General features: G+C 39.7%; 1 protein-coding gene across 1 annotated transcript in view; it reads right to left on the bottom strand.

The window, feature by feature from the left end:
• Positions 1 to 390: 390 nt before the first annotated feature.
• IMMP2L (inner mitochondrial membrane peptidase subunit 2) overlaps positions 391 to 13,149 on the bottom strand; it is an 858,080-nt gene continuing 845,321 nt past the window's right edge. The window contains exon 6 of the mRNA XM_065423633.1: positions 391 to 510. Within this exon, the coding sequence (XP_065279705.1) occupies positions 391 to 510 (120 nt within the window). The remainder of the gene's footprint in view (positions 511 to 13,149) is intronic.

Genomic DNA, 13,149 nt, shown 5'->3' with positions numbered 1-13,149 from the left:
TATTAATTTTCAAGAATCTGTCAAGCTGTTAAAGAAACAAATCAAAAGGAAAAGATTAAAACGTTTTATAGACTGTTATAATAATGTCTTATCAACAGGAGCACTAGAACAGACAATGGCTCATATATTTTACTGTTTCTGGAAAATTGAACATTGGAATACTCCACAATCAGAGAATAATTACTCCAAGACAAAATAATGCACCATGTGATGTTACAGATTAAAGAAAAACTTTAGATTTAAAGTGACACCTTAACATAAGGGAATTTCTGCTGCAGCAGTATCTGTTATAGTACAATTGGCGTTCTTATTTGTTCTGTTACACCATCTACCCCTCTTGATGGTTAATCCTAGTATCAATATTTCATTTCTCCATCATGTACATGTAGGTCATTCTTGATCACTGTGAAGTGGTGTACGTTCTGGAGGCAGCATAGGTTGTAACTTCTGCCAGCGCCTTGGAGGCCACAGGATATGGGTAGCACGAGCATGTAAAAGTCCAAGAGAAACCTGCACCAACAACAGATGTTAATAAAATGCAACAAAATTATTTTTTGAAAAATATATAGTGAATGATTTTAGAAGAGAAATAAGGCCATACAAAGCAAGGAATTTAGAACTGTATTGACTTGTGCTACAGACATAATATATGGAGATATACCTATCTCATAGAACTGGAAGGGACCCCGAAAAGTCATTGAGTCCAGCCCCCTGCCTTCACTAGCAGGACCAAGTACTGATTTTGCCCCAGATCCCTAAGTGGCCCCCTCAAGGATTGAACTCACAACCCTGGGTTTAGCAGGCCAATGCTCAAACCACAAAATGGAAGAGAAAAGTAAATGCTATTTGCAAAATACCTAAAATGACTTATTTTACATTCTAATGATTTTGCAAACCCTGGAGTTTAACAGAGTTTTCCCACATTATGTTTAACAGTCATTCACTGAGTCATTTTTATTTTATGCCTGCAAACAAAAAGAGAAGCCATTATTATTGGTCTACTTAGAAAATACCAAAAATTATAAACAACACTACATTTGGACACCAAATATGGGAATTTTGGTTGACTATGTGCTGATTTAAGGGCTAAAATGAAAAATTTTGGCACCTAACTTAACCAGTGTCTGATAATTGGACACGCTCTGTATCCTTTAAGCTCTGAGTCTTGACTGTTACTCACAAATTTTAGTTTTCTTATAAAGCAAAAGCAGTTTTCCCAGACAAGATTTATATTTAATCAGAATACACTTTTGGTACCTCCTAGCCTCTTTACTATTAACCCAATACAACTATAGACACGTATCTTCAATTCTATCCTCACTTCTCACCACAAAATAATTCTTTGAATAAGTAGGTAGTTCCACATTTTATGCAAATAGGCACCAAACAGACCCCTACGAATATCTTCAGCTAATTTTCCTGATTTAATTTCATAGGATTAGATGTATATGCACCAATCTCTCTCTTCTACATAATCAAATCACTGAAGTTGAAGTGGCCGATATCTAATTCCATATTTTGTAGCTTGATTAAGCAGGTGCTGAATTACTTGAATATAATTTGGTTAGTTAACAATCCACAGTATCTAACAGAATCAAAGGCAGATCATTGAAATGACTGTGCGATATCTTATTTCACTTGCTGATTGCCTTGGAACACTGCAGTTTTTCTTTTACGTTAAGGGGGAGGCCAACTAAGTCCAAGCTTCTGGGTAAGCATTGTTTGGAAGCTTCTTTTTGATAGACTTGCTACATTTTGATTTCAGTATTGCTGTTGTTTTGGATAGCTGGTTGAGTGTTTTGAGCATACAGAATATTCTCTATTTTAACTATCCCACTAACTGGAGTTCAGATGCCATGGCAGCACACTATCATCACAGGGATTTGTACTCTTAGTTAATTGAATTATATTATACCTATTACAGCGCTGGCTACAAATAATAAAATGGATGCAATCACCAGTGCAGCATATAAGAAGCAAAAATGTACTACTGATGTGGAGGACTAAGTTCTCTTCTCACATCTATCCTGTATTCTCTCAGTGCATGGTCACCTGTTGATTTCAATTGGATTTCTGCATACACAGTGAGAACATAAATAATGGAGTCAAAATATATTTGAATCTGACTGTGAACATTCTGCTTCTGGCTGCGTGTCCCCTAGTGTTCAGGCAAGGGGGAGCCATGCCTTAGTTTCTCCTCAGCCAGGTACAGACAAGTCCAAACAGAGCTTCTGTGTATTAAAGAGCACCCCCTTTTGAGGGGCTCATTTATTGACAACAGAAATTTATATAAACATAAGCAAGGACTTACTCTGGTACTCCCCGCGACATTCATCATCCCAGCATCAGTACAACTCTCTTTGGAGAGCAAATTTCTGGTTCCTTCCTTCAGAACCGCTCTTCTCTTCCCCTGGAAAGTCTCTAGCTCCTTCTTTCAGGATAGTCCTACTCCCTTCACCGGGGGAACAGTCTCTCTCTCTGGATCCTTCCCAGTTTCTCCCTTTACGTTATTCCTGTTCTCTCTTGGGGTTGCATTCCCCTTATAAGCCCTTTCTCCTCAGAGCACCTTCCTCCTGAGCACACTCACTGACTGAGCTCAGGCAGCCTGTTTTCTAGGGTGCAGATGCTCCTCTACTAATTGAACATTAAACACCTACCTAGGGAAACCAATTACTCCCAGAAGGTTTTTAGAGGGCCGCCATGGGTAAGCTAGGCCTTGACTCTCCTTAAAGGGCCAATTGCCCCATGACACTGACAGAATGTCATGCCCTGAAAATTACTTCTACTGACCATCTTCTGACTTTTTTCAAGAAACAAAACCTCTTCCTAATAAAGCTGATTTACAGAGGAACATGACTAGTGGTTAAATAGGCATTTCTGGAAAAGTGCTGGATTGGAAGACTAAATTCAGCCCCATTCTGCTGCTCCTGCTTCCACCCCTCACTCAATATCGCATGCCTCCATTTTACTTCTACTGTGCATGCTCCCCCGTGACTTCCTTTGCCATCTTCTGCTCCTTTACTCCCTCAATCCCTGGATGCTGCCACTGGGTCTTTAACGGCAAAGACTAGGTTGAGACCCTGATTTCCGCACCAAAACATGAGGTGAGAAAGAACAGCACCAGGGAACACAGCTTAACTGAGACACTCCAATGAGGAACCAAGAGCATACCATCTGTCGTGGAAAAAGTCACCCACGCATTGATTTTAGTTCACAGACTCAAGCCTGAGGCCAGTTTATTGCAATACATACCAACGCGTTGGGGTAGCAGTCCGAAAACTACCACACCTAGCACAGCACGCAGGCTGCTTTTATTTGTACAAACCGCAAGCATAGTATAAATAATACGTCATTTGCAAGAAATAAGAGTTGGGGTCTGTCCCCTTTTCCCAATACCTTCCTAATCATTTTACGAGAATTGGGTGCATATTGGGTGGGGGGTTTCTTGGTGGTTTCCGCTTTGGGTGGTACTTGGCACCAGTTGGGATGTTTTTCTCGGTAAGATACATATTATTTTTCTGGGGTTTTACCTTTAAGGGCATAGGGGTTTATTACAGGACTCCCAAAGAAGATATATGATTGGCTAGTTTGGCAGTTAGCTGGAACTACAGGAGAAGTTGGCCTTTACTAGAAGCAATTTCTTCATGTAAGCGGTTATTATATTTCATAAACAAGCGGTTATTATGTTGCTGAGGCATTCCGCATTGCTCCCTCCCCCTCCCTCCTCTGGTCATAACCCTTGACCGAATTTGACAGGGAATTGTACAGCTTAGTCTTGTTCAGGCCCTGGCCTGTACTGCCTTTTGTAAGGGCAGTCAGTATATCGAGTCTCTGTCAGAGGGCCTGATTTGGGGCCTTCGGTGTTACTTTGGCTGGCATAAAAAAGGCCACCCAGTTCTTTTTCCCCACACATCCCTTTTTGACTTCTGACTACTTAAGTCTTAGGACCCTATTATAATTATACTAAAGATTCCAATAGAATGTAAGGGGAATCTTGGATTGTCCACTTTCTGTCAGAAGGTAGCAAACCACAAGCACAAAATCTAAAGCATAACACGAATTCCTCAGCGTTAGTTTAGCACATTGTTCCCTTACTGAGCTGTATTTGAAGAAGAAAAGTCTAATGAGAATGTACTTCTTCATGAGAAACACTAATTAAAAAGACTAAACTTCTTACAGGCTTAAAAGTGATAGAACAAGATCAGTCAGAGTTAGTCTTTTTAATTTGTTTTGTCTTTTAGTCTTGTTAATATGTATAAACTGTATGAAGCCTATAGAATGCCATTGGCAGAGAGGAACTCTAAACTCTTTAAAAACAAAACTGGAAAGAAATAATCCTAATGCCACAGGTTATATATCAACTCTTATAAAACAACATTGTAAAAGCATATGCCAACCTATGACTCTGTAGTGTCTCTCTTGCTTTAACCCCTCAATTTGAGTTATAATCTATCTATATGCTACAGGCATTCCAAGTGCTTCAAAACAATGATAAACAAAGCACAAATTCACCCAAGCTTGGAACAAATAAAACAATAAGATCAATAAAAGTTGTTGTTTCTAATTAGGGTTTCTTTCCCCTGAAGTAGTATATTCTCATTAAACACTTTTTTTTGCAAATAAGTTTAATAAAGGAGCAATGTGCAGGTCCAACTCTATGGAATTCTTGCTATATTTTAGATTTCCTGCTTGCAGTTTGTTACCTTGTGACAGACAGTGGACAATTTTGGATCTTTTTTGTTCTTTTAGATTTGTCTAACTATTTGGGGGTCCTATTCAGGCTAAACGTTGTTGCTGAATCCTGGACCCCACAAACGTCACTGCACAAAGTGGCCTTAAAACAGCCCTAAAAGGGCAAGGGAAAATTCCCCCAATATGGAGAAATCCTGGCTGGTGTAAAGTTGGCATATCTGGGCCCCTTTCTCCAATGGCATCTTGGGGGCATTTGGGCCCCAGAGGAGGTGTTTCAGAGTGGGGCTAGAGTGTTGTTATACATTTTGCTGACCTCCAGCCAGCAGGAAGGTCCATAAGAAACTATTCTAGCCATCATAAATTAGTTTTATCCAGTGTTGTTGTAGTTGTGTTGGTCCCATTAGAGAGACAAGGTGGGTGAGCTAATATCTTTTATTGGACCTTTTATTTAACACACTCAAAACCATCTTCACCGAGCAAGGACACTCCACTAGAGAAGTAGATCGCATCATAGAACAGGCCACCCAAATGCCCTGAACCTGACTCAATACAGAAATAAAATCCCCTCCAACTGCATACACCTAGCTGACCCCTACGTCCCCACACTGCAACCCATATGGGGTATCATCAAACAACTACAACCCCTATATGTATGCCACATGAAGTGGACACTGGTATGCAAAGGGACAAAAACATGAAAAATTTCAGCCCCAAAGGTGAATGCTTTGGAAAGTTATGGAGCAACTGAAAACAGGATCTTAGAAACACTTCAGCAACTAGCTAGTGTTCCAGGTATAATACTAACCAAAATATATTGTGCAGGATAGCTATGTGTCAAATTAGATTGTTTGTCTTTAAGAAAGGCTATTTTGATATTAGATTGTAGGGGTAAAACTGTCTCAGAGTATTTTCTCAGTAAATTAGCATCTTAAAAAATCCATAGATTTAATAGAAAGTAAACTACTATTACATTTCATTTTTTGTACATTGCTGAACTTTGAATCAACCTCTCCCAAGTACAGCAGCAGGAGAAAAGCTCAATACAAATAAAATCCTGTGGATTAAAGTAGTATCCCAGAGAAACCACTTCTTCCAGCTGAAGTACCTGTGGTAATGAACAAGAGTAGAAGAAGCAAAGGTTGCTCTTCTTTCATGCATGTAAGAAACACACTAAGGTGAGAACTAAGGAATTATTTTATTTAAAAAGCACATGGCACCTCAGATTGTTCATCTTAAATGATCCTGCTGGCTGTTACTACTGCAAGAAGCTACCTTGTTTATCAAAATAAAAATGCAGTAAGCTTGTTTCAACTATAAGAAGAAAGGCAACATACTGACAACTTCACTCATTCTCCCCAGCCTTACCCCACTCCTACAAGTCAAACCTAATGGAGCCATCAACTGATGAAGAAAAGCATGCAGGACACTAATTTTGTTACAGGTTGAACCTCTCTAGTCCGGCACTCTCGGGTCCAGCAACATCCGTGGTCCGGCATGATTTTATGTTTTTTTGCTTTCTCTACTTATTTCCTTGTGCCAATACTGTGGAATAACATTAAGACTTTGTTATGAAGAGAGCCAGTAAGCCTTGGCTAGGCGGCATTGCAAGCGTTGTTCCGTTTATTCGTCTCGGCGACATAAAAGTAAAAAGAGGCCCACTCGTTATATATTGACCTCCCGTGGTTCGTCAATTCTCTGGTTCGGCACCGGTCAGGTACTGAGGGTGCTGGACTAGAAAGGTTCAACCTGTACTCAGTGATTTGTTAGTATTATAGCTGGAGCACTAGCTCCAACAAAGATAAAGCATAACATAAGTGTTTCCATTCAAAGGCCCTGCTGTAGACTCAAACAAGGATTCAGCTGGAGTTCCCAATATTCTAATGGGATCATTTTAATTTCAAACAGATAGCTCAGTGGTTTGAGCATTGGCCTACTAAACCCAGGAATGTGAGTTTAATCCTTGAGGGGGCCATTTAGGGATCTGGGGCAAAATCAGTACTTGGTCCTGCTAGTGAAGGCAGGGGACTAGACTCAATGACCGTTCGGGGTCCCTTGCAGTTCTATGAGATAGGTATATCTCCATAAACAAAACACACACACAGGAATGGTGTAGTCATAATAATTATTATATGGATTTCAGACAGGTATTTTGTGACAAAATATAAAGGGTATTCATTCTGATAACCAGTTTTAACATTTTGCATATGCATAGAAATGGATAGATACACACACAAAATGCTGTATATGTACTGTATGAGTGTGTGTGTGTGTGTGTGTGTGCATGCATGCATCATCTATATCTATATCCATATAAGAGAGCTCAAAATCTAAATGCTAAGACCAATTCTCCGAATGAATAAAATTCACAGTATGGCACAGAATAGCTATTTGAAATTTGGAGAACAATTGTACCTACCCCATTCCAATGTGTCTTTGCAAATTAAGATGTTCATCTAAGAATAGGTGGGCACTCACTGAATTCTTAATAAGGTTCATATTCTTGACTGAATCAAAATAGGGTAGTGAATTAAGTAACAAAATAAGTGAGCTGTGTTCTCTTAGTCAATCAGAGCTGAATGGCTAGATTAGGCCTGAGTTATAAAAGGGGCAAAACAAAGAATTTTTTAGTTACCAAATTATAAATTTCACACATAGATGAAGCTATTACAGAGGAGAGAGAGAGGTTGGTTAACCTTCTATCATCACTTATATTCATAACAGTATCAAAATACTGTGGAATTAAGGAAATTAAGCATTATGCAGGATTTTTTCCCACTTTCATAAGGAAAGCAGCTACAAATGCCAATGACTGACTTAGATATATTAACAAAAAGGCCTGGTACATACATTCCTCTGACTGAATGAACTGAATTATTGGAATTGTCAAGCATATGTTATTGAGAGGTCAGCAATAACTAGTAATGTTCTTTTTCCATTTCTTCCTCTGTCTTTTCAAAAGTCCTTTTTTTCAACTGAGGTTAATTTACAATATTTTACTGGTAGTCTTTTATCTCCAATAAGTATAACTTTATTAGAAATTATTTGTGAGATTCTTCCTTGCTTATGATTAACAGAACTATTATTCTAGATAGGCCTACAGAAAGATTTATAAACCATTCTACTATTTATTTTAAAGATTTTTAGCCCAAAGAGTTGCAAAATTTAAGACAGAATTTGCTTTAGTGCACAGCATGATATGCATGCTTGCTGCATATACCAAAAAAATTATCATTTAATAGTTTAGAGCTGTTTAGTATTTCACTGACTGATACATCAAAACTCTAAGCCTAAATAGGGCTGTCACTATGTCATGTTACTCAACAGAAGAACTGAACTTCTTAATAGCCTTCATGAAACAGACTAAAAAATAGCCCAGATTAAAAAGCACTAGTATATATGCATTTCAATAATGTAAAGAACTGGCAATTTAAGTGGCAGGAAATTGTCATTACAACACATTTATTATCTTCAAATAGAATGTAGCAGATACATCCCAAGTCTGTATATATTAATTATTCAGAAATACATACAAATTTTGAAACTTCTGTGTGAATTCCAGTCAAGCATACTTTGCACCAGTACCTTCTGAGAGTCAGTATAAGTGACATTTTTCACCTGATTACATTGCTGCTGATTCTATAACATTGTCTATCTTGACTGAACACCACGGTTGGAAATACTGTACATTACACATGAAGTTGATATTTGTTCTGCTGCATGTCACTAATTTAGGGCTTAATTGTGTCACTAATAAGGGCCAGTGTGGAATCCTGCTGTCCCCAGAGAACACTGGAAAAACAGCTTTTAGAGCTCCTGGGCACCCAAAAGCTGCACATGCACCCATTGCATCACTCCTTTATAGGATGGGCCTATTCCCCCCTCCTGGCTGGTGCTTGGCACATGAGGCAGGCAGGATATAGGATCATAGCTTCACCTCCATTTGTAATGTTGGGTGCTCCCCAGGGAATATAGATAGAGTTGTTCCCATACTCCTTAGAGTCCATAAACTGTCATTCTGTCTGGCCCATATTCAAGAGTATACAATGTGGGAGCGGCTCCTTACATCCTCTGCTTCCACTATGAACTCACACAAGTGTCAGGCAGAGTTTGGCTCTTAGAAAACCAGTCTTTAGTGTGAGCGTTGCTAGCATTGCTGAGCTGAGTAAATTGGTTAAAATACAAATCAGGTTTTCATTGAGTTTTTAAAAAGTAGAGGGGGGAGTTCTATTTCAGGGTCACTATTCACTATTGAGAAAAGAGTTATTTTCCTGTCCAGGAACTCTCTGACAGAAAACTGAGGTCTGGATCTTATATACTCAGGCTCAGACCTTATGCCCTATTAATAATATTCTGCCCCCCCCACACACACACACACACATTAGTTAGTATGCATATTTTCCAGTTCCTGAGTGGCTAACAGGAGATGTCCTACAGCACCATTCCAGGAAGTTATTTTTAATATTGATGCCTATATTCTTTTTTATTTAAATTCAGAAGAGAAAAGTTTAAAGGGTGCCCATACTAGTCTCTAGGTGATCTTGTCAATATTTAAACACACTAGTCTTATGTTTTACAAGTCCAACACCTTCACCCACACCCAACAATGAGCAAGCAAAACAAAAAACAAACAAACAATGTATCCACCACTCATCACACTCAGAATTCCTTAACTTGATCAAAAGCTGAGGAGAATAAATAGGCTTTGCTACATGCCCTCAAGGTCAAGAGGTACTGGCTAGTTCAGGGGTCGGCAACCTTTCAGAAGTGGTGTGCCGAGTCCTCATTTATTCACTCTAATTTAAGGTTTTGCATGCCAGTAATACATTTTAATGTTTTTAGAAGGTCTCTTTCTATAAGTCTATAATATATAACGAACCTATTGTTGTATGTAAAGTAAATGAGGTTTATAAAATGTTTAAGAAGCTTCATTTAAAATTAAATTAAAATGCAGAGCCCCTGGACCGGTGGCCAGGACCCGGGCAATGTGAGTGCCACTGAAAATCAGCTCGCGTGCCGCCTGCGGCACTCGTGCCATAGGTTGCCTACCCCTGGGCTAGTTCATATCAAAGGGGGGAAACTCCAAAGAAAACAGATTCTCACAAAGAATGCCCCTCACTTGTTTAACTGAGGGTGGTATTGCTCAAGTGCCTTTGGTAATCAACATCCCTAACACAGGAAAACAGACAATCTTTTAGTTAGGCAATTCTCAAGCCATTTATGGTTTTACTTGGCAAACTTTACATCTTAAACTCCATCCAAAAGCAACCCGCAGACAGTGCAGATCATAGAGCACCCCTGTTAAAATGCTCCCACCAAGATACAAGCTGTAGAATTGCGCACTAGCTTTGCTTTCTGCATGAATACAAAATATAGCCCCCATATAGAGTGTACTTATTTATTTTTATTTTTAAAACAAGATGGGACTTATCAAAAGCTCAAAATTAAACAATAAAATAAAGCATCCCAGTAAGCATCATCCCTTAATCTTCACCCATAATTAAAAAACAAATCAGCAGCCCATTCCCTCTGTTCCCACTATCTGCCCCCCAAAGCCCAGGAAAGTAGATGGCCTTACAACATACCCTGAATGGCAACAAATTATGACTATTTAGGACCAAGGAGAGGAGTGGATTTCAATGTTAAGGAACCCTTAGTGGACAGCATCCTGCATGTAGCTTCCTCTGTTTTATACTCCGAGGTTCCAACTTGAATGTTTCCACTGATGATAACTGTGGTAGTATCTGGCACTGGGAGAGAGAAAGTCTCTAAGTAGATAGATCCCACGCCATTTAGCTTGTTTCACTACCTTACATTCTGCCTGGAAGTTAATGGACAACCACTGTAAATCATACTGTTCAGCAATCTAACCCTGAAGTGACAAAGACACAGATGATGCTAGCTAGGTTCACATCTGAAGAAACTTTCAACCTCCTAGATATATTTAAATGCAAAAATCTGTTCTGAGAATTACTATTCCCTGATTAGGCCCTCTGATCCTGACTGGGATTTCTAAGCACTAGTGCAATATAATAGTGTTACCAACTATACATATGACATCATGACCAATGACACCATAATTTGTTTCCTCTGGTATGAGAAGCTAGTTCAAGAAGACATGTGTTAATAAAAACTGGGTGTGATAATATACATTTTATCCATGTTAAAACAAGTTGGAAAAGCATGTTTAGGCTACTACAGCTTTTGCCGGGTAAGAAAGGAGATTTTGAAAAGGTAGGTGAATTGTTTTAAAATTTTCAAAAGAACACATTTGTAGGTTGCAGCAAACAGATCTGTAATCACACTCAGAGTTTTCCCAGTTCTTTCGTACTATGTAAGTTCATGTTTTTAGACTGACATGTATTATGCTCTCTGGGTATTTTTATCAGAATCATTTTGATTTTCTCGTACTCGGCAGGAAAAAAAAACCACTCAGTAGACCATTCCACTTAATTAAATCTTTCAAAAAGCCCTACTGTGAGGCTTGTTTATATTTTCTTATATAATGACATACAAAAGCAGTCTGCCTTACAGAAAAAAATGCTGTTGAAAAGCGATAGGGAGCAGATATTTGATGGGTAGCTAGGATATCAAATTATCATTAGATAGCTGCATGGTATGTTATTAAAATTGTAAAAGACTTTCTGATATAGCTCTCTGTGTGAAGATGCCCACAGCTCATTGAAAATGGTACATTCTATCAAAACCATTTGCAGTCTATATATACTCTCACTGAGCTGCAAGATTTACAGGGAGAAACATATAAATATGCTTAATAGATATTTGATTCCGCCCCCCCATAGCTAAAATAGACAGCCCAAAAGAGTGTTTAAATACCTTGAAGGATGATTAGGTGCAGGGTAGGGCGCAGAATAAATTAACTTTCTTGTGTCCTTTCCAGCTGTCATTCAGCAAGAAAGACCCTCCTCTCACACAGGGATCTAGTGGGAGGCAGGGGTGAAAGTAACTTAAAGGACTTACCGGTACGCCGGAGTCCTGAGCAGGGTGTGGCCTCAACCAGAAGAGGCATGGCCTCAACAGGAAGAGGCGGGGCCTTTAAAGATTTAAAGGCCCTGGGGCTCCGGCTGTGGCTGGAAAGGACACAAATCACCCTGGAACTACCAGCTGCAGAGGCAGCTGGGAACCCCAGGGCTCACTGGCGAATTAAAGGGCCCGGGGCTCCGGCTGCTGCGGGGAGCCCCGGGCCCTTTAAATCGCCACCGGAGCCCTGCCACTGCTACCTGGAGGCGATTTAAAGGGCCCGGGTCCAGAGACCTGGGCCCTTTAAATCACCGCCGGAGAAGCCGGTCCAGTCCGGCACGGCTGTACCAGCTTACTTTCACCTCTGGTGGTAGGTAGCAAAGGGACTGGTGAAGAGGCAATCTCCTCTCTCAGGATTTGAGCCCCACTGTATGAATGTAGTGTCCAGCCAGATTGAGGTGCTAAGGCAGCTTTCTATGCTTGTTGAGCATGGGAGTCACATTTGGCATACGAATAATTCAAGTATGTTCTTGACTAGAAATACAGGGGGCCAAATTCATCCCTGGCTCAACTCCAGACAGAGCCAGTGTTCAGGTACTACATTATCTGGAGAATTAGTATCACCTGATGGTGCCCTAACATTTTACATATCCACATATTCTATCAGTGAAGGCTGAGAAGGAAGGATATTGCATTCCCTTGATATTTTACTATGTAGTGTTTAAGGGCATAGACTATCATATTTATTCATTTCATATCCACATAAAATCTTAAACTTTATATAACCATCTTTTCTATTTCATCAGTCATGGCAGTAATAAAATATTTCCTATTATAAATGAGAAATATATGTATAGTGTCAGAGTTACAGTGTGAGTTTTAGACCCCTTTGCAGGCCCTCTCAAGTGCACCCCTGAGATGACATGCTCAGCTTCCTTCACCGCTCCAGGGTGGTACGCCATGGTCCAGCCACTCTTGGTTAGTTACAGACCCCTGTTTCTGAATCATGTAAACATGATAGGTCCAACTGTGTTTGGTACCTGCAAGGAAATTTCTCTCAGGCTGATTAAAGTGATTCAAAACAGTTTTATCAAAACAAACCTCTTGTTTATTCACTCAAAGGTAAATAATAGACAGTGAAGATGGATAAAACAACAAAAGCCTATATGCCTGTGTCTTATCTAAACCTTACCCACTGCTTGAAAGTTTTTGGTAAATCCCACTAAGCCCAGACACCTTACATCTGGGCTGGGAGAAAAACTGTGCTGTTGTATTCTGGCAGTGAGTCTCTGTCAGTCTCACCTCCAACAGCTGATGCTCTCTTCTGAAATAGGTAGGAGGGTTTAAATGGTTTAGTGTCCCTTTGATCTTAAGCTCTGACCTTGGGAAAATAAATGTGTTAACTTGGCTAGAGCTGGGTAAGTAAGCATTTCCTGATTAACAGTCCCCCATTGTTCTCTAAAAGACCCTTCCTATTCA

Source organism: Emys orbicularis, chromosome 1, assembly GCF_028017835.1.
Source record: "Emys orbicularis isolate rEmyOrb1 chromosome 1, rEmyOrb1.hap1, whole genome shotgun sequence".
Classification (NCBI taxonomy): domain Eukaryota; kingdom Metazoa; phylum Chordata; order Testudines; family Emydidae; genus Emys; species Emys orbicularis.
This window is presented reverse-complemented; position numbering and strand designations above follow the sequence as displayed.